Here is a 22,584-nt window from a genome sequence, read left to right on the forward strand (position 1 = left end):
ACCCAGAACATAAAGTTTAAAATATGCATTTTTTTCACAAATTATATACTGTTTCAAAGCTATGCCAAGAGTTTTTATCAGAATGATAACACTAAAGTACTGCACCCATTTTCTAACTTTAATACACTGCATAGCCTCAAAAAGATACTAAATTTTCTACTAATTAGTCTACTTTTTTTTTTTTTTTTTTTTTTTTTGCGGTATGCGGGCCTCTCACTGTTGTGGCCTCTCCCGTTGCGGAGCACAGGCTCTGGATATGCAGCCCCAGTGGCATGGCTCACGGGCCCAGCCGCTCCACGGCATGTGGGATCTTCCCGGACCGGGGCACGAACCCGCGTCCCCTGCATCGGCAGGCGGACTCTCAACCACTGCACCACCAGGGAAGCCCTAGTCTACTTTTATTTTATAAATAATATCACATTTGTTTCTTTTTTTTCTTCATTGTAAAAAAAACATTAAAAAATACAATTTTATCATAAGGCATGTTTTTCTAGTTTTATGTGTCACTGTATAATACATAATATGGTGGAATGAACTTGTTATACATGATCTAAAGAAGGCAATTTTAGATAGTAAAATATGCAAATGCTTCATTAGACTTAATTCCTTTCACAAATATTGCTCTATGGTATTCTAGAGTCTACTATTAGTAATCTAAAACAAAACTAACAAAACTGCATATTGATTTAGTCCTTTGGTCTGAGAATTTAGGGAGATACTATATAAATTAACATGAAGTGATTAATATTATGACCTGTGCTATAAATTTTTCATTTTGAAACTTACACATGCATTTTCATTAACTCCTGGCAATGAAAAAAAAAAGATACCTTATGAAAAGACATTACTTTTCTTACTAATTGACATATGAAAAACTCCATATCTATCATGCATAAGGAAGAATTATATTTTATGTTCACAAACTATTATTAACTAAGTAGTTGGATGAAGATAGGTGAGGTGATTCATTTGGCTGAGAGATAACTCATTTCCCCAGTCTTTCCTAGAATCTTCCACTTCAACCTACTTTTCCCCCCACATTCTAATTTCTAAACAGCTTCTCCTGACTCAAATTCAACATTTCAAGTCTAAAGTAATGAACTCCTAAATTACAGCTGACCCTTGAGTACTAATAATAAATATGGAAACCTCTCTCAAGAACTGATCCCTGAGAGCTATCTGAAGGCCAGAAGGGTAATAAAACACTGCAATGATATGCCAACACTCAGCTTGGACAACTGAACATTACTATGGACAACAAACGACTGCAGGTAGACAAACCAGTTGACATTCTATTGCTCAAACCCTAGATCTCAATGAAAACAGAAAATGTAATTTATATACTATAGCTAAAACTCTCACCTTACATTAAAACATGTCCACAAAAAAGGAAAGTACACTTCAATGAAAGGTATTAATTTATAAATGTTTATTAATGTATGTTTTCCTCAGGAGGTACAAAAGAATTTGCTCTGAATGAACTGACAAGTATATATTTGCAATTTCTTCCTTGGGGACAAGTAAAGCATACCAGAATTAAAAGTAATTCTCTTATTACTAAGAATTTGCATGTATATATCTTATTTACTGTGAGAGAAAAGCCTACATATTTTTGTATTTAAGAAAGAAACTCAATGTCATCCATGGTTATCAGTTACCCTTCAATAGAAGAGTTAAATAAATGAAATGATCTTAGTTTTATAAATTTGTGATTAGAGTCACAGAGGGTTTTTTCCCCTTATAAACTAACATTTAACTACATAATATATGCCTAAGAACTTCTGTTACGTGAGTTAAATAAGAGCAAGTCTACTCAAAGGAGTTGATGAAAAATGGATATATAAAATATGGTATGAAAATTATCATAGAATAGAACTCCAAAAGGTACTATGGTGTTTCAGTGCAGTTGGAGGCAGAGCCCAGTTGCATTATGAATATACTAAATAAGTATCAATTAGAGCAAGATTTAAAATATGAGTTTAATTGCAATGATCATTACTCATTGGTGTATTGATAAACGTTCAAAAATCTACGTAATAATAGTGGTTTATACAGGGAGAGTGCTTTAATTAATTTTATCAAATAGTTTTCTATATTATTTAGCCTTTCTTTGCCTCAGTTTCTATATCTGAAAAAATGGATAAAATGATAGAACTTACACATAGCAGTGGTGTATTAAGATAAAAACATTTGTAGGTTATTAGGGACAGCATATAGAACTGTACACACATTTTTTTTAAATTTGTGATTATTATTATTATCATGTTGTCATGTTTTAGCAGCATGACTTCTCCTGAGGCTTAAGCATAATTATGATTACTAGATTTTTTTAATGAGGGAAAGAAGAAAATTAAGACTCTGAGTTTAAATGACTTGTCCAGTATGCATCTACTCAGGTGCAGAACTGTCATTAGAACTCTAGATGTCCTGGCTCACATTCAAATGCTGTTTCCACTATACCTCTGAATAGTTATGCTCAAAACACCTTGACTTTGCATCACAACCACAAAAGTATCACCATGACTTTATATAGCTCTAGTTTCTGAACAGTATCTATCATGGGACACATAAAAACTAATGAGAAGGGGAGAGAAAAAATGAAAAGTACATGCAATGCATCCACTTTCACCTGAATAACCCATGTAAATGTTGAATACTCAAGACTTTCATGGGGAGTAAAATATTTAGCTTGAAATTCTGCTAGTTAGATGATAGTTAAAAATTGATCATGGACATTAAAACAAATTACATAAGATCACAAGAGAACTATGCAAATGCAATGTAAAAAGACCAAAGCAACATTGAAAAAAACATTAAAAATATCAAAAATAATAACACATGCTGTTAGTATTGATGATATGTCAAAATTAAAAATTAAAGGGGAAGTTCTTTACATAACGATTTAGAATTTTATGACTGATTTCAGAAAAAAATATTCTTTGAGTGCTATTTCCATTCGGTCAAAATATTGATAGACTGTAACATAGTTTAAAAGTGTGTGAAGTGAAATGAATTATTGTCTTAAATAAAAATGAAACAATATGATAGATCCATCCTGAACTATGAAATATGAAATACACAATAAAGAAATTGGTGCATATACACAGAGAATGCAAATATATTTGGAACATTCAAAATATCCTGCATCATTTTAAAGCTTTATCAGCACAGTAAAATTATATACATTTTAACTGATTGCTTAAACTCCATATTTAAAGATATTTGTTTTCTGTTGACCATTACTTAGTATACATTCACATGTAATCTATATATATATATACATATATATATATTGGCAAAGAAAATGCATTATCATTTACAAGTTCACAAAGAATGTCAACTTGGATTATTTTGTTAGGCATGTATACAACATTCATGGTTTACAGATCAACTTCAAATGAAAATATAGAAAAGTAGAATTATATATTTAATGCATCCTCAGACAAATGCCTGAATATGCTTATACTGTCAGAGGAGAAAAATGAATAAATTCATAGGTAATTTGAAAGTAACTACTGTAAGTCAAATAAACGACTACAGGGTCACATTAACATCTAAAGATTAATTACACATAACTTGGAAAAAGCATCCAATTATATAAGATAACAAAATGACTGATACCTTTCCTAGATAACAGTTCATTTTAAACATATTAAAAATGTGTTTGAAGCAAACAGTTGAAATTGCAATGTTTTATGAGAAATGAAGAGGCCAAAAGTTCTTAAAACAGACACAAATTCATTTTAAAATGATAAATGCACCATGGTTGTGATTTGTGTTGATTTCTACTGTACCTTTCTTTAATCCAGGAATGAAAGCTAAAAAGAGAGTTTAACAAAGTTAAGTACAAATAGATATTTTCTTTTATTCCCAACATGTTACATTAACTAAATAAATGTAAATTGTAATATATTGCAATATATGTTCAACATCATTTTTTAGAGAATGTGATGACTGAGATAGATAAGGTAGAATACTGATAACCCATAAAAATCTATCTCCTATAGTATGTTTTTCTAAACTCAGACCAAGCCTATGCTATATGCTGACCTCTTGGGAAGTCATGATTTGTCCTTCCCCTAAAGGCAATGTATTGTTGAACTCAACATTTTGCAAGGACTCAGTAGATTTTCTAGATTAATTGCCAATGATAACAAAGTATAGTCCTCTATTAAAATTTCACTTTTTCTCCTGGAACCTCCTACAGGAAATGTAGCATAAGGAAAACATTGTTTTTGACTTAACAGGTTGTTTTTCCTCCAAATCCAATTTGAAAAAATCATGGGAAAAAACAAAACATCAATGGATACTAATATTAGATGGCCCAATAGAAGTATGCTTATCTTGGTTAAGACACTTTTTCTATAATACAGCTATTTTCATAACTAAAATTTCATTTATTTCTCACAATTAAAAATGGGAGATTCAAAATCATTATATTTATTATCCAGATAAATAAATTCTGGCACTGCATTATTAAGTGACTTCCTTCAAAACACTGTGAGATCATGCTTGATCTAAGACAAATAGCAAAGTCTATTTTTAAACAAAACAAAATAATTATATATTTATAAATACTTTGATATGTGTTGATCCAGACAAATGAATCACAGATTTATTCTTTGTAAAATTTTAAAGCCAACAGTAAAAATGATTTTCTGATATATTTAATAACACACATCTAAAGATAAAAACTTTAAAGATAAACATTTTGTACTTGTTAAAAATCAACTTTGGATTAAATTCGTATATTATGAAACTAAAGATGTATGAAATGCTTAGAGAGAAGTAATAGGTCAAAGAGAAAAACGGAGGTGAAAGTAATGTTTCTATGCAATAATATGGATTAATTAGAGAGCATTGCACAACATTTTAAGTGTCATTGACATATACAAGGCACATATATTTTTCATCATAAGGTGTTTTGTCTATAAGCAACGTAATTTAATGGTAATACAAACCAAAGCATTAAAAAAAAGTAGTGCTTTCACAAGGCACTTTAGGTAGAATTGATCTTCTAAATAATATTCATCAACCCTGCACCACTCAAATAATGGTTCTACTTCAATGATAAGTCTCTCACTCTCTCTCACACAGACACACAGTATTTTAATTTATTATTGGAATTAATAATCAATTCCTGTAATACTTAAAAAAATTCCTGTAATATTTAAATGTAGAGTTTTCAATATACTGGAGTGAAAAAGAAAGGCTGTTTTAAGCAGAGAAGTAATAAAGTGCTTGCTTTCATTTTTAAGAATGTAATTTCAGTGTGTTCTAGACCTAGTTATTAAAATCCTATTCAATTTGGTAACTGAGAAGGTCAGAAAAAAATGTGATAGGTCTAGACTTATTTCTAAGGGTAAGGAGGTACAAATAAAAAAGCAAAACAAGTGACACGACAACAATGAAAAAGAAAACAAACACATTTTAAAAATCTATCCCAGGAGACATTTAGCTTCCAAGCTGGAAAATGAAAATTGGTTTATAAACCAGTAAAGTCAAATATTGATCAATTTTCTTTAAAATTCAAGATAATAGGCAGATTCTGCATAAAATTTTCAGGACAGTTCTGTAGAGGCACAAATTCATCACATGAAAAATAGTCAAAAAGGGAACAATTTTCCCCCTCTAAAGCAATATAAAGTACTCATATGCTGACACAGAAATTAATAGATACATTCATTATATTAGGAAGATTTTAACATAAAGTTCATTTCCAAATGCATTCCTAAATTTCAGTTGCTTCCTAATGTTTAAAGGTTTATCACTGATATTTTTGAAACATCCACATTGCTCAAGATTTTTGCAAGATCAAAATAAGTATAATCCTTGTCATTTGAGATACTAGAATCTATGTGAATCACTATGACTGAAATGAATTTTTTACTAATTAATCCAACCAAAGTTATATTATGGATGAGTATATCATTTATGTGTAACTTGACATTTTACTAATAAATAAAATAAATATATCTAACAAGTTAAACTTGCTTTCACCAAGAAAATTGTTTTCAGGTTATTAAATATTCTGCAATGTATTTAATAATGAATGTATTAATTAATAAATTTAAGCCATTAATAGTTCAGGTATCATTAGTTTTACTTACACAAATGCAATAATCACATAAAAATTTAAGTTTGTGTATGTGCTTACTTTGAAATATACTTGAGGTTTTAATATTATTTTCTAAATTTATTACTCAAATATCTTAATTAGTAAAGGACCATAAGTATTTAGTTAGTAAACAACATGAATTACTTGGATTCATGTATTACAAAGTTTAAATTAAGGAATCACATTTTACAGTAAAAAATGCAGCTTCTACATAAGTCACATAAAAATTACAAAAATGTATCACAAGAACAATACCAAAACATGTTTTATTACTCTATACAAACATATTTTAACATTTCCTTCATAATCCTAACATAAATGTTTAAATACTCAACATGCACTAGGAACATTTGGCTAAATGTGAAAAGAAATATTGATAAATAGATACTACTTGAATAGCTTAAAGGTCAACAGAGCTCACCACAAAATTGATAGTGTTGTCTTAATGTTTGTTGATCAAATATCATGCACCAATCTATTACCGTCATTTACTTCAAAAATAGTAACAATTGCAGTTGTTTTATTATGTATAATTTTTAAAGTCACATAATAAAGCTATTTTTATGAAATTTTAAAAGGTCATTATCTTGAGGGTAAGTAAGATTTGAATTTTTTTTTTTTTTTTTTTTTGTGGTACGTGGGCCTCTCACTGTTGTGGCCTCTCCTGTTGCAGAGCACAGGCTCCGGATGCTCAGGCCCAGCAGCCATGGCTCACGGGCCTAGTCGCTCCATGGCATGTGGGATCTTCCCGGACCAGGGCACGAACCCGTGTCCCCTGCATCTGCAGGTGGACTCTCAACCACTGCGCCACCAGGGAAGCCCTGAAAACTGTTTTAAAGACATTCATTTGGAAATAAATGGATATCTTTGCCACTATAGTCACTTGAAGGATAATGTTTTCTATAAGTATTAAATAAATATTTAAATATTTATTTATTTAATGCATCACCATGTCTCAGTACATTACAGTGTTTCCTATGCTTCCTAATATAGAGAAAAATCTGATAAATCAAGATTCAATTCACCTAAAACCTAACACAGATTCTAAGTTATGGACTAATTTTTGAGAACAAGTTCCTCATTCATTTTCTTATGCCAAGCCACACAGGAGTTTGTACTGAAGGTCACAGACTATAGCTGAATTGGTATGAAAAAAAAAATGTACTTGAAGATTGTAATGTCAAATAAATTGGCCAATACCTAGTTTTCTTTGAATAATGCTAATTTTAAAGCATTCCATAAGATGTGCAAAGAAGAGTCAATTCTTGATGTATAATCCAAATCACACCAGTGTATCTCCTGTTTATTGCAAAACTAATAAGCTACAGCATTTTTGTACTTGAGTCTGAACCACAAAAATAGTGAAGCTCAAATCAAATTTTCTGTTCAAATTGTGTGAAAGGTTAAGGCTACAAATGCAAAAGATGCAAGGTGATTAGTATAATGAGTACCTCATTTACAATAAAAACAATGTTTCAAGTATAAAATAAATTTCTCATCTCTATATATTAAAATTTCCATTCACATTGGTCGTGAGTTTCTATAAAAGTTAGTTTACTACTGGATTAAAGAAATGTTCAGGGAATTCCCTGGCACTCCATTGGTTAGAACTTCGCAGTTTTACTGCCATGGCCTGGGTTCAATCTCTGGTCAGGGAACTAAGATACCGCAAGCTGCGATGTGCAGCCAAAAAAAAAAAAAGAAAGAAATATTCATTTCAAAATTGACAACCAAAGTCATAGTGTTAGCTTTATTGGAGAGACTAAAACCTAGAAATTAAAAGGAAACGTTTCCACTAAAATGCAATTACCATTCTCTACATTAAGAGGATTTTGGTTAACCAAATTCATACTGTGCCATACCAAATGGCTTATTCTCCTTTTTAGCCTAGAGTTGTACATATTTTTAAGTTTCTGAAGTTAATACGTTTTTCCTATTCATTACAAAATATTTCTAATCCATAAACTATTGGCTGTGTTTTCTGCCTTTTTATTTAAGAATATCTTTGGGACCACAGCTTAGAGCTGTATGTCTTTTAAAATTCCTGAAATTAACTCATTTTTCCTATTCATTACAAAATCTTTCTAATCCATAATCTATTGGTTTTCTGACCTTTTATTTAGGGGATATTTTTGGGACCACTATAACAGATAGTACTTTCAAATGTCATTTTCTTTTTCATGTTGACAGTGTTTGTACTTCAAAGAGCACAGAGGTACAACTTAAATTTTTTCTAGAATGAAATAAATTCACAGGCCAAGGACCATAGCACTTAGAAAGTCATCTGATTCAACATTCTTAGTATACATATTAAGAAATGATGTCAAAAGAAATGAAATGACTTAAAAAGTACAAACTTGCAACTAGAAGATGAACAAGTTCTGGAGATTCAAGGCACAGCATACTGGTTACAGTCAAAAATACTATATGACATACTTCAAAATTGCTGAGAGTAGCTCATAAATCTTCTCACCTCAAAAAGAAATAATAATTATGTGACATGATAGAGCTGTTAGCTAAAGCTACAGTGGTAATCACATTGCAATATATAAATGTGTCAAATCAACATGTTGTACACTTTAAAGTTACACCATGTTATATGTCAATTATATCTCAATAAAAAATAAAAATAAATTTAAAAAATAAAAGGAAAAGAAATTACTTATCTATGATCCATACAACTAATGAGAGGAAGAAGTAGAATTAGAATTCACATTTTCTCTACCAAAGAACTCACACACTATGAAATGTTTTATTGATGGTTTATTGATCATTTCCAAGAGATGGAAACAATATGTATATCCGAACCTATTTGCCCAAGATAAACATTTACTGCAGGGAGTATCAAAAAATCAGTGCTTTCAGAATATATTTTGGGGAAATGCCAACTTAGATGAATATTAAATTAATTTACCTTTTCCTGTATGCACCAATTTACAAGGGCAAACAAGAGAAGAGCATACTTTATGAATCAAAATCTTTATTTGGCAAATCAAAAAAAAAAATAATTCCTATTAAAAATAGTAATTTGTAATGTAGCTTGGTCCTGGAGTGTTATTCCTCCTTTCCTTAAATATTTAAGTCAAAAAGTTCCATCTCAAAATCTGACCTTAATGTTTTAAATGGTTCAGAAGCATACGGAGCGAATCTAGCCAATCATAATAGTTCCTTTTGACAGTTACAATTAAGAGAAGAAAAATTCTGAGATGTACAGGGCCAGATAACCTAGAGAATAGGACTCCTGTGAACACAGATATTTTGGCTTCACTTAGTCACTTTGTAAAACTGTTCTAAGCAGCACAAATGCTAATTCCAAATACTTCTGGTTTAGTTTGGTTATTTAAGGGAGAAGATCCTTCTTTTAAGAATTGTGCAGCAAATTCCCTGGCGGTCCAGTGGTTAGGACTCCAGGCTTTTGCTGCCGAGGGCCTTGGTTCCATCCCTGGTCAGGAACTAAGATCCTGCAAGATGCGCAATGCTGCCAAACAAACAAACAAACAAAAAAAACAAGCAAACAAACAAAAAAAACTAACCAAACAAAAAAACACAAAAAAATAAAAAATATATAAAATTAAAAAAAGAGTTGAGCTCACTCCCCCAACTTCAAAACAAACAAACAAAACAAACAAACAAACAAAGGAACTGAAACATGAAGGATTCTGAACTCTTCAAGAAAGGAAAAGTTGGAATATAAATGTTTTTACAGTTCATTGAAAGGACATACCAAGGCCCTAGTTACATTATTCTGAGAGGTGTATGAAGCTGTTCTGAAAATAACACAAATTTAAATGATCTTGTGAAATTCCAAAAACAAAAGCCTGAGGGCTGGATCCATTGTCTTTTCAGTTGGCAAAGAAAATACTAAAAAATCAATATTTCTGAAATATGTCTCTAAGCTATCCAAAATGTTTGAAACAATTGTAGCTCTCAAATATTTCACACCTTTTAATACTCAATCTGTTCTTGAGTGAATGAGTTCTAAATTAAGACCATTTTAAAATAGGACTTGATGGTGTATCTGGTCTTTCGGTCTATAGAGAAATTTTTTTGAAGCATTTTCCTTTGCCTGATTTAATGCAGACAAAGTGCATACCTCCAAGGTAATAGTGGACAATTTGCACACTACTAAAGGATTTAAGCTTTTAAAACTCTTCTTTGTGAAATTTAATATGATGTTCTTTTAATCAGTTTATCCAATTTTAGAAGCTTTAACTGGCTTGTCAATGACCATGAGTTGTGCACACAGAAAAATAACATAGATAAACTTTAATTAAATCTAGAGACGTGTGCTAAATGTACATGCACTGGTTTTATTAATATAATGAAACTTTTAAAAATAAGTTACTTTTTAGATTAAAAAAAACTTTTGAATATATTCCCTCACATTTTCACCAAACTGTTTGCTCTATAACAAACTAATTTAAAAATATGCTGTAGTAGGAAGAATACAGTAGGTAATTAAGGTATCTGTATGGCATAAGTGGACATGATATCAGGGAATGGCTTTTACTAAAACACTTCAGATTATTATTTCATTAGTGGAAATCAACTTTGTGAATTCCAGAGTATTTTGTCCTTCCACATGAATATATGCATTGTTAAAACTTGTAGGCTCTGCATACCATTTAAAGTACAATTTAGAGACAAAGATGTTTCATTGGAGAAACATTTATATTTATAATATATGCTCATCTATATTTATATTATAAACATATTCTGTATATTTCTTATTATGTATAATAAATATGCAGTATATGAAATAGGAAACCAGGAAAGGAAATAGTTCATATAATAACCATTTGAAAAATACCTGATTTAATTCTATTTTGAGCAGAGGTTGATACATTTTTGTATACAGAAGCATAATTTTTACAAATCCGTAAGAAATAACTAATTTCAATAACATTCTATCTTTCACTATCAGTAAATATTATATGGCTCTCCAAAGCAATGTTCTATTAATTTCACTTTAAAATTCTCTGAAAAATGAGAAAGATAGTGAACACTATTTATTGATAGTATTTTTCTCCCAATGCATCAATTTAGAGAGATGTATCTGGATGTACTACTTGGAAAATTCCAAATAAATTGGTCATTCTATGATGTATCTCTTAATATTTACATATCACATATTTAAGTAGATAAAATGACTGAAAGAAAAAGTATGGTGTTAGAAGTGCAATCTGACTTGATGATTCTCTTTATGAATATGTTGTCATCTTCTCATATGCTACGTTAGTGCCTAGGAAGTTGTGATTTCTTGTAATCACAGTGAATTAATACCAGTTTAAATCATAGTACCAAGTTTGTATTTTTAAATAATTGGAGACTTTTCATTTATTTTCTATTTTATAGTGTTTCTCTCTAATATATATTTTGCTGAGACTTTGTGTCAGAGTACAGAACACAAGCTTTGGCAGAAATTTTCATTCTTGGAACTAACTGGCTATTCATGTGTTGTATTTTAACATTTGGGGAAAGGAGCTAACCTTGAAACAATAGGCCATTTCTAAAAAATAGTCTCAGGCTAGTTTTATTTTTTCAACTATTTGGGACATTATACTGAAGAAAAAATGAAAAGTAAATGTACTAGAAGACCTATTTTTCCATTAGGACAGTTAAAAGAATGAAATAAAATTCACATTTATGTTTGCTTGATATCAAAAGAAGTATGATCATTTTTTTAAATTTTAGATCTAAATTATTTTAAAATCTACTGATTAATGGCAATATCCATGTATAATTATTATCCATAAAATTATTTAGTTTTATATTTCAAATGTCAATGGATAAACCTGACATATGGACATCTGGCTATAGATTTTAGGAATAAACAAGAAGAGACATTTTCCATGTGGCATAACATTGGGTATCTACTGTGGAGAACCAATCTCCTTTGGTGATATGTTGATAAATATTTTACATCATCAAAAAACAAAGAGTAAAAGACAGTGCCACAAACATGAAGAAGAAATGAAAAGTAGAAGTAAGCTATTTCAAACTGAATTAAATAAAAGTTTATATGCACAGGAAGAGGAGGAGGAGTATGAAGGACTTATGTTATCAGTCTGACAGATGAACTGACTGCATAAGACAAGTTAAAAGGTTTTTTTGAATAAACCAAATGCTATCTGCCTTAGAAACCATCTTCACTTCATAATTAGAAGACACAGATTAAAGGTAATGACTCTTTGAATACACAAAATATAAATATTATATTTTGGTATTTTCAAAAGGAAAGCATATCAGTTAGAGATAAAATATTGCCTAAGATCTACTTTTCACATAATAAGAAAGAAAATATAACTCTTTCACATAGTATAAATTTGATTCTGTACTTGCTTGAGTTCTTAGGTATTAATCTCTCCATTTACTTAGTTAAGTTTCTTCAAACATAGAATGATAATATTTCTGCTAGCCAGGTTGGGGAAATGATACACAAATTGTGTCAAATATGCAGATTAGTATTGCTAAGAATCTGAAATTTGGCCTAAAAGAATCTAAAGCATGACCAACCAAGATGTTTATTTAAAATGTATGCCAGTCCTATCTAGTCCTCCAATGCTCATTGCACTCAGATGAAACATTATGACACAAGGATTTGTAAGAAGGGACAATTGCAATGTTCTAGGCATGTCCCTGGAGACCCTGATCCCAAGTGACAATGCTTTCTTATTCTGTTTTTACGTTTGTATTGGATCATGCAGGGAAGAAACCAGTGTTCACTCAGTTTGCATAGTTACAACTCACTGAAAAAATTCTAAAAGTGATTCTACATGTTTTTTTAAATATAATTAAATTCAATTTGTATTTTATTTCTTTAAATTAAATTCAAGTACTACATTTTGTACAAGTTTGTAAAAATTGAAGGGAAAATTTTGTAATTAAATTAAATACCCAAACCACAATGTATGTTTCCAAAAACAAAATAATCTGATCTTTTCCCTGTAATTTGAAACATTATACCTGGATTTCAAGTGTCAAGGGAAAGAGAAACATACTCACTTTTAAAATAATGAATACTAGATTTAAATAAGACTTAAGAATATTGCTTTTTTCTTACTAGAAGAGATTTATAGATTTCTTTTTTTTTAGAACATATATTATCCCTTATGTTAACAAAGATAAAAGAAGAATTTGATATGTGTTTTTGAACTAAATATGCATTAATTTCTAATTCTATTATTTTAAACTTTACTTCCTATAAATAGTTAACTGAATAACATCAAAAAGAACCAAACTTAGTGCATCATTACATATTTTCAGCATAAAACCATATATGGTTATCAATAAACTCTGAAGACTGTCACAAAACTCTCATTTTGAAAAATAGGCACTTTCAGGAATGCACACAAAACATTCCCAGCTATCAGTTGGCTCTTTAGTTCAAATAATTTAAATGAGATACATTAGAAAGAAGATATAGGATAGCCTCATCCTCCAGAGGGCAGACAGCAGAAGCAAGAAGAACTACAGTCCTGCAGCCTGTGGAACAAAAACCACATTCACAGAAAGATAGACAAGAAGAAAAGGCAGAGGGCTATGTACCAGATGAAGGAACAAGATAAAACCCCAGAAAAACAACGAAATGAAGTGGAGATAGGCAAACTTCCAGAAAAAGAATTCAGAATAATGATAGTGAAGATGATCCAGGACTTCAGAAAAAGAATGGAGGCAAAGATCGAGAAGATGCAAGAAATTTTTAACAAATACCTAGAAGAATTAAAGAACAAACAAACAGAGATGAACAATACAATAACTGAAATGAAAACTACACTAGAAGGAATCAATAGCAGAATAACTGAGGCAGAAGGACAGATAAGTGACCTGGAAGACAGAATGCTGTAATTCACTGCTGCAGAACAGAATAAAGAAAAAAAGAATGAAAAGAAATGAAGACAGCCTAAGAGACCTCTGGGATAACAATTAAATGCAACAATATTCACATTATAGAGGTCCCAGAAGGAGAAGAGAGAAAGAAAGGTCCTGAGAAAATACTTGAAGAGATTATAGTCAAAAACTTCCCTAACATGGGAAAGGAAATAGCCACCCAAGTCCAGGAAGAGTAGAGAGTCCAATACAGGGTAAATCCAAGGAAAAACATGCCAAGACACATAGTAATCAAATTGGCAAAAATTAAAGACAAAGAAAAATTATTGAAAGCAGCAAGGGAAAAATGACAAATAACATACAAGGGAACTCCCATAAGGTTAACAGCTGATTTCTCAGTAGGAACTCTACAAGCCAGAAGGGAGTGACATGATATACTTAAAGTGATGAAAGGGAAGAACCTACAACCAAGATTACTCTACCCAGCAAGGATCTCATTCAGATTTGATGGAGAAATCAAAAGCTTTACAAACAAGCAAAAGCTAAGAGAATTCAGCACCACCAAACCAGCTCTACAACAAATGCTAAAGGAACTTCTCTAAGTGGGAAACAAAAGTGAAGAAAAGGACCTACTAAAACAAACCCAAAACAATTAAGAAAATGGTCATAGGAACATACGTATTGATAATTACCTTAAACGTGAATGGATTAAATGCTCCAACGAAAAGACACAGGCTCGCTGAATGGATACAAAAACAAGACCCATATATATGCTGTCTACAAGAGACCCACTTCAAACCTAGAGACACATACAGACTGAAAGTGAGAGAATGGAAAAAAGATATTCCATGCAAATGGAAATCAAAAGAAAGCTGCAGTAGCAATACTCATCAGATAAAATAGACTTTAAAATAAAGAATGTTACAAGAGACAAGGAAGGACACTACATAATGATCAAGGGATCAATCCAAGAAGAAGATATAACAATTATAAATGTATATGCACCCAACATAGGATCACCTCAATACATAAGACCACTGTTAACAGTTATAAAAGAGGTAATCGACAGTAACACAATAATAGTGGGGGATTTTAACACCTCAGTTACACCCATGGACAGATCATCAAAAATGAAAATAAATAGGGAAACAGAAGCTTTAAATGACACAATGGACCAGATAGTTTTAATTGATATTTATAGGACATTCCATCCAAAAACAGCAGATTACACTTTCTTCTCAAGTGTGCATGGGACATCTTGGGTCACAAATCAAGCCTCAGTAAATTTAAGAAAATTGAGATCATATCAAGCATCTTTTCCGACCACAACACTATGAGATTAGAAATGAATTACAGGGAAAAAAATGTAAAAAACACAAACACATGGAGGCTAAACAATACTTTACTAAATAACCAAGAGATCACTGAAGAAATCAAAGAGGAAATCAAAAAATACCTAGAGACAAATGACAATGAAAACACGATGATCCAAAACCTATGGGATGCAGTAAAAGCAGTTCTAAGAGTGAAGTTTATAGCTATACAAGCCTACCTTAAGAAACAAGAAAAATCTCAAATCAACAATCTAACAAAAAAAAAGAAAGAAGATATAATTCAAAATTAATTATATAATCTAAATCAAGGATTTTAGGAGTCATAAATATATAATAGAATGCAGTACTCCTACTAATAAACATGTTGCCACTAAACCTAAAAATATTAACAAGTATGTGTGACTTCTTGACAAAAAAATGTCTCAAAGAACAAATCCTTTACACAGGTGAAACTATTTTCAGGCCATGTATAATACAAATCCGAACATATCCTGTGGTAAGACAATGCAATACATTTAGGGGCATATAGTAATTTAGTAATAAGTTCTCTCACAATATTTTTGGTCAAAGTTTTTTGTTGAAGGCTAATGTGCTATGGTATATTTAGAAAAGATTGCACAAAAATAACCTAGAATAGGGTCTGGCATCATTAAGCATTTGACAAATATTTGTTGAGTGAATGAAAACATGTTGAATGTTTGAGAGTCAATATGTCACAGTCACCCTGTGACACTAATTCCAGCTCAGTGAAAAATAATGAAACCAAATCTAAGGATGAAAGAAAAAAGTCTATAATGTATGCCTGTATTGAAACCACTTCTCGCTCTGTTGGGGCAAATTTTCTAAATGATCTTTTTGTCAGACTTCTGTATAACCTATTTCTGTTATAATGAACATCCTTCTGCATCACTGCCTTGGTTTGCCAGGACATGAGTTCTCCACCAAGAAGAACTTCTGGAACCCTACATTCTTCATGATTTTTAATCTTAAAAGAAGAAAGAATACTTTTTGTCTACTCTGCTTTGTTTAGGCAGAATTCCCAAATCTAAAATACCAAATAAAGCATCTCTGACATTCATTAGACAAAAAAAATATATCATTTATTATGTTGCAGGACTTGCTATATATTGAGAATACTTTGGTGAAAAAAAAGAACATGGTCCCAGATCACCTGGCACTTATATTCTATTAAAAAAATATATATCTATTGGAAGACATGCTAATGTACAGGTTTTTGTTTAGCATTTTTCAGCAGCTTTGTCCTGTCTTTTGTATGCTGTCTAAATGGCTTAACCTAAGTGAGTCACTTTAAAATGGGCAAATTAGGTGTCATTTTCCTACAGGTCATTGATCCAAATTATCTCTATATAAGTAGAGGTACAGATCATAGAACATCAGGTCAATGGAAGAGTACGTTCAAATTTCATTTGATTTGCAGGTACTTGCAACTTTAAGAATGTAAATATTTTAAGTACTATTTCAAATGGAAGAAATGCCTTCTTTGGTTTTCAAAGGACATTTAAATCATAGACTGTCTCAGCAGAAACAATTATTCAAAAATAGTTTATAAGGCAATAAATAAATTTCTAAAAGATGCTGTAGGTAGTACAATAAAATAGGAAAAGAAATTTCATTCTGTTGACCAAACGGTTGGGGTGGATTCCATTTTATGACTTTCGAATTTGATAGCATTTTTAAAGAATCTAAATTTGACTATTGAGTAGAAAGAACACTGACCCAGCTTCCAAATACCTATGACTACACTCCTTACTTTGTATGTAACGTCTGCTGACTTAAAGTACTTTGCCAGGTCGATACATGTTTATAGTTCAAACAATTAAGATAAAAGTTCACCACCTTACATTTTCATAAACTAGTGTTAATTAGGACCAAATTCAGAATGGATATTCATGACTATAATACTTGCTATCACTACTATATGCTGCATTTCTGTGGCATGCAGGAGTACAAATGAAATATTTATTACACAGCAAGAAAACTAAGTCATTTCTCTAGTTTCCATTGACATAGCAATCAAGGAAGTCACTTGGTCTTTATCATTAATGTATAATCCCAAATTAATATTTAATACTGCATAAGATGTATCATTACAGGTCACATTTATAAGACAGATTTAAGAGAGGAACTTGCATACCTCAAATACTATTATAAATGTTGACATCTCTATAAATATTCAACATAATTATAATTCTATATGGGTCATTCTCTAAGTATGTCAGGGAACTTGTAATAGAGGGACAGAAGACAATAACAAAAACAAAGGTATAGAAATAAAAGAAGGAAGACATATAAATGCCACAAATATTGTATTGTTTGGTATGCCATTATATATCTCATTATATTATATTATATATATATATATATATATGTGAAATTTTGTTTTGTTTTTAGATCATCTCAGTTTTGCACTGTAGTGCTCAAAGACCATTGCTATACTCTTTGTCAGGATGAATTCATCTTTGTTCTTACAGGAAGTCTTTATTGTAGATGTTAAAGAACTCAGAAAATGAGTGATTAAAGCTGCCCAAGTTTACAAAGTTGGTAATATTTGGACTCAGACAATCTGATCCTGATGCTTATATTCTTTCTTTTGATAAATGTTTTGTTTTGATAAAAGTCTATAATGAATCAATATGCTCAGAAAACATTCGTCCTGGATGTAATATATGTATATTTATATATCATGCTATCTAATCTATCTATACATATCCATAAATAGGTAATATTAACATACAATTCACACATTCATGTGCACTAAAATATCATTTTTAACAGTTCTTCAGTTTTCATATCAGTTCTATGAATACTCTCAGATTCATAATATTATTATTATATAATTAGCAGCTGAAAATTTAATACTCGTTTGAATGATTACTGATCACCTTCCTGTTTCCTTTATTTTGAGAATTTTAAAATCATTGAATTTAGCCCAAGAAGAATTTGTCATGATTAAAAGGAAATTTTTGCTTTTCATCTTTCTAGTAAAGTATTTTGTGATCCTCAAACTAATACTGTTAAATAGTTGACCATAAACAAAGTAGAATGCCAGAAATTTGTGGCTCTTCATTAAATTAATTACAATTATTCAAGTTTCTTTGCTTTTCTTATCATGAAGGCTTTTCTATGTTACATTTAGCTTAACAAAGTTTTGAGAATGTGCTTACTTAGTAAACATATTTTCTTCCCTTGTGACACAAAGAATTGATGGAATCAAAGATAAAACTTTACCTTCATTCTCACCAGAACTCAAATGGTAAATGATTGGAAGGTATTTTAAGTTTTTCCATTTAAATACTGGTTCTCTAATTTGCATGCATATTTAATCAACTGGATAACCTCGCAAAACTACCATTTCCGGGACTCGAGCACAGCATCCTCGCTGCAGCCGCTACCGCTGCTGCACCTGGTCAGGTGGCATTCACCATCACTGTTTTCTTCTTTCATCATCATCATCATCAACAACACCACGACCATCACCATCAACATTTCTCTTCCTCCATCACAGCTCTCCAAGTTCTGCAAAAGCAGTCTCTGTTCAGGCATGCTGAGTGGCATCACGTTTTTGACATCTCAAAGCCTGTACCCTGCCCAAGAGAAGGTCAATCTAGATACATCAGAAATTCATCTACACGTGGAACAGCTCCTACAGAACACCTACTGAACGCTGACAGAAGACCTCAGACCCCCCAAAAGGCAAGAAACTCCCCACATACCTGGGTAGGGCAAAAGAAAAAAAGAATAAACAGAGACAATAGGATAGGGACGGGACCTGCACCAGTGGGAGGGAGCCGTGAAGCAGGAAAGGTTTCCACACACTAGAAGACCCTTCGCGGGCGGAGACTGCAAGTGGCGGAGGGGGAAAGCTTCGGAGTAGCTGAGGAGAGCACAGCAACAGGGGTGTGGAGGGCAAAGTGGAGAGATTCTGGCACAGAGGATCGGTGCCCTCAGGCACACACCAGCCCGAGAGGCTTATCTGCTCGGCCGCCGGGGCGGGCGGGGCTGGGAGCTGAGGCTCGGGTATCGGCTTTCAGTCGGAGCGCAGGGAGAGGACTTGGGCTGGCGGCAGGAAGAGAGCCTGAGGGGGTTAGTGCACCACGGCTAGCCCAGAGGGAGTCCGGGGAAAGGGTCTGGAGCTGCCGAAGAGGCAAGAGGCATTTTCTTCCATTTTGTTTCCTGGTGCACGAGGAGAGGGCATTAAGAGGGCTGCTTGGGGAAGCGCGGGAGACGGGCGCGAGCCGCGGCTAAAGGAGCGGACCCTGGAGACGGGGTGGGACGCTGGGGCTGCTGCTGCTGCTGCCGCCGCCGCGGGGCCTGTTTGCAAGCGCGGGTCACTGTCCGCCCCGCCTTCCGGGGAGCCTGTGCACCCCACCACTGCCGGGGTCCCGAAACCCGGGGACGGCTTTCCTGGGAAAGCGCACGGAGCACCTCGGTCTGGTGCAATGTCATGCCGGCCTCTGCTGCCGCAGGCCCGCCCCACTCTGCGCGCCCCTCCCTCCCCTCTGCCTGAGTGAGCCAGAGCCCCCGCATCAGCGGCTCCCTTAAACCCGTCCTGTCTGAGAGAAGAACGGACGCCCTCCGGCAACCAACGTGCAGAGGCGGGGCCGGTCCAAGGCTGAGACCCGGGAGCTGTGAGAGCAGAGAAGAGAAAGGGTAATCTCTCTGTGCAGCCTTGGAGGCAGCAGATTAAAGCTCCACGGTCCATTTGATGTGCCCTGCGTCTGTGGAGTGCATGAATGGACAGCAAATCATCCCAAATTGAGGAAGTGGACTTTGAGGACAAGATTTAAGACTTTCCCCCCTTTTCCTCTTTTTACAACGAATTATCCCAAATTAAGGAGGTGGACTTAGCAAGATTTCAGACTTCTCGCCCTTTTCCTCTTTTTACAACGAAGTAACTCAAATTGAGGAGGTGGACTTGGAGAGCAAGATTTTTGATTTTTCCCCTTGCTCTCTTTTTGTGAATGTGTATGTGTATTCTTCTGTGTAAGATTCTCTCTGTATATCTTTGCTTCCACCATATGTCCCAGGGTTCTACCGGTCCGTTTTTCTTTTAATAATTACTTTTTAATTTTAATAACGCTACTATATTTCATACTTTATTCTATTTTACTTTACCTGCTCTTTCTTTTTTTCCTACCTTCCCTTCCTCCCTCCCTCCCTCCACACTTCCTTTCCTTCTTTCTCTGTTTCTTTCCTTCCTCCCTCCCTCCCTTCTTCCGTTCACTCTTTCTTTTTCCTTCCTTCTACCCTCCCTCCCTCCCCCCTGTATTTCTTTCCTTCCTCCCTCCCTCCCACTACTCTTCCTTTCACTTTCTTTTTCTTTTCTTCCTCCCTCCCTCCCTCCTTTCTTTCTTTCTTTCTTTCCATCCTTCCTCCCTCCTTTCTTCCTTTCTTCCTTCCTTCCTTCCTTTCTTTCCTTCTTCCTTTCTTTCTCTCTCTCTTTCTTTCTTCTACTAATTCTTTCTTTCTACTTTTTCTCCCTTTTCTTCTGAGCCGGGTAGATTAAAGGCTCTTGGTGCTGAAGCCAGGAGTCAGTGTTGTGCCTCTGAAGTGGGAGAGCCAACTTCTGGACACAGGTCCACAAGAGACCTCCCAGCTCCACATAATATCAAGCAGCGAAAATCTCCCAGAGATCTCCATCTCAACACCAGCACCCAGCTTCAGTCAACGACCAGCAAACTACAGTGCTGCTCACCCTATGCCAAGCAACTAGCAAGGAAGGAACACAACCACACCCATTAACAGAGAGGCTGCCTAAAAACATAATAAGGCCACAGGCACCCCAAAACACACCACCAGACATGGACCTGTCCACGAGAAAGACAAGATCGAGCCTCAACCACCAGAACACAGGCTCTAGTCCACCCCACCAGGAAGCCTACACAACCTACTGAAACAACTTTGGCCACTGGGGACAGACACCAAAAACAACAGGAACTACGAATCTGCAGCCTGCAAAAAAGGAGACCCCAAACACAGTAACATAAGCAAAATGAGAAGACAGAAAAACACACAGCAGGTGAAGGAGCAAGATAAAAACCTACCAGACCTAACAAATGAAGAGGTAATAGGCAGTCTACCTGAAAAAGAATTCAGAATAATGATAGTAAAGATGATCCAAGATTCTATTTCCAAGATCCAAAATCTTGGAAATAGAATAGACAAAATGCAAGAAACAGTTAACAAGGACCTAGAAGAACTAAAGATGAATCAAGCATCAATTAAAAAGACAATTAATGAAATGAAAAATACTCTAGATGGGATCAATAGCAGAATAACTGAGGCAGAAGAACGGATAAGTGAGGTGGAAGATAAAATAGTGGAAATAACTGATGCAGAGCAAAATAAAGAAAAAAGAATGAAAAGAACAGAGAACATTCTCAGAGACGTCTGGGACAACATTAAACGCACCAACATTCTAATTATAGTGGTTCCAGAAGAAGAAGACAAAAAGAAAGGGACTGAGAAAATATTTGAAGATATTAGAGTTGAAAACTTCCCTAATATGGGAAAGGAAATAGTTAATCAAGTCCAGGACGCACAGAGAGTCCCATACAGAACAAACCACGGAGAAATATGCTAAGACACATATTAATCAAACTGTCAAAAATTAAACACAAATAAATCATATTAAAAGCAGCAAGGGAAAAAAAAAAACAAATAACACACAAGGGACTCCCCATCAGGTTAACAGCTGATCTCTCAGCAGAAACTCTACAAGCCAGAAGGGAGTGGCAGGACATAATTAAAGTGATGAAGGAGAGAAACCTGCAACCAAGATTACTCTACCCACCAAGGATCTCATTCAGATTTGATGGAGAAATTAAAACCTTTACAGACAAGCAAAAGCTGAGAGATTTCAGCACCACCAAACCAGCATTACAACAAATGCTAAAGGAATTTCTCTAGGCAAGAAACACAACAGAAGGAATATAACTACAATAATGAACCCAAAGCAATTAAGGAAATGGGAATAGGAACATACATATCAATAATTACCTTAAATGTAAATGGACTAAATGCTCCCACCAAAAGACACAGATTGGCTGAATGAAGACAAAAAACAAGACCCATATATATGCTGTCTACAAGAGACCCACTTCAGACCTAGAGACACATACAGATTGAAAGTAAGGGGATGTAAAAAGATATTCAATGCAAATGGAAATCAAAAGAAAGCTGGAGTAGCAATTCTTATATCAGACAAAATAGACTTTAAAATAAAGACTATTAGAAGAGACAAAGAAGGACACTACATAATGATAAAGGGATCGATCCAAG

General features: G+C 33.6%; 1 protein-coding gene across 6 annotated transcripts in view; it reads right to left on the reverse strand.

Moving 5' to 3' along the window:
• The window catches only part of PCDH11X (protocadherin 11 X-linked), a 717,733-nt gene that overhangs the window by 115,360 nt on the left and 579,789 nt on the right, over nt 1-22,584 (reverse strand). For 4 of the 6 annotated variants that reach the window (XM_060086712.1, XM_060086711.1, XM_060086710.1 and 1 more), the window contains one exon: nt 3,795-3,818. The exons of the other annotated variants lie outside the window; for them this stretch is intronic. In XM_060086712.1, coding sequence (XP_059942695.1) covers nt 3,795-3,818 — 24 coding nt within the window. The remainder of the gene's footprint in view (nt 1-3,794; nt 3,819-22,584) is intronic. 6 annotated transcript variants of the gene reach the window in all.

This window comes from Mesoplodon densirostris, chromosome X (genome assembly GCF_025265405.1).
Source record: "Mesoplodon densirostris isolate mMesDen1 chromosome X, mMesDen1 primary haplotype, whole genome shotgun sequence".
NCBI classification, from domain to species: Eukaryota; Metazoa; Chordata; class Mammalia; order Artiodactyla; family Ziphiidae; genus Mesoplodon; species Mesoplodon densirostris.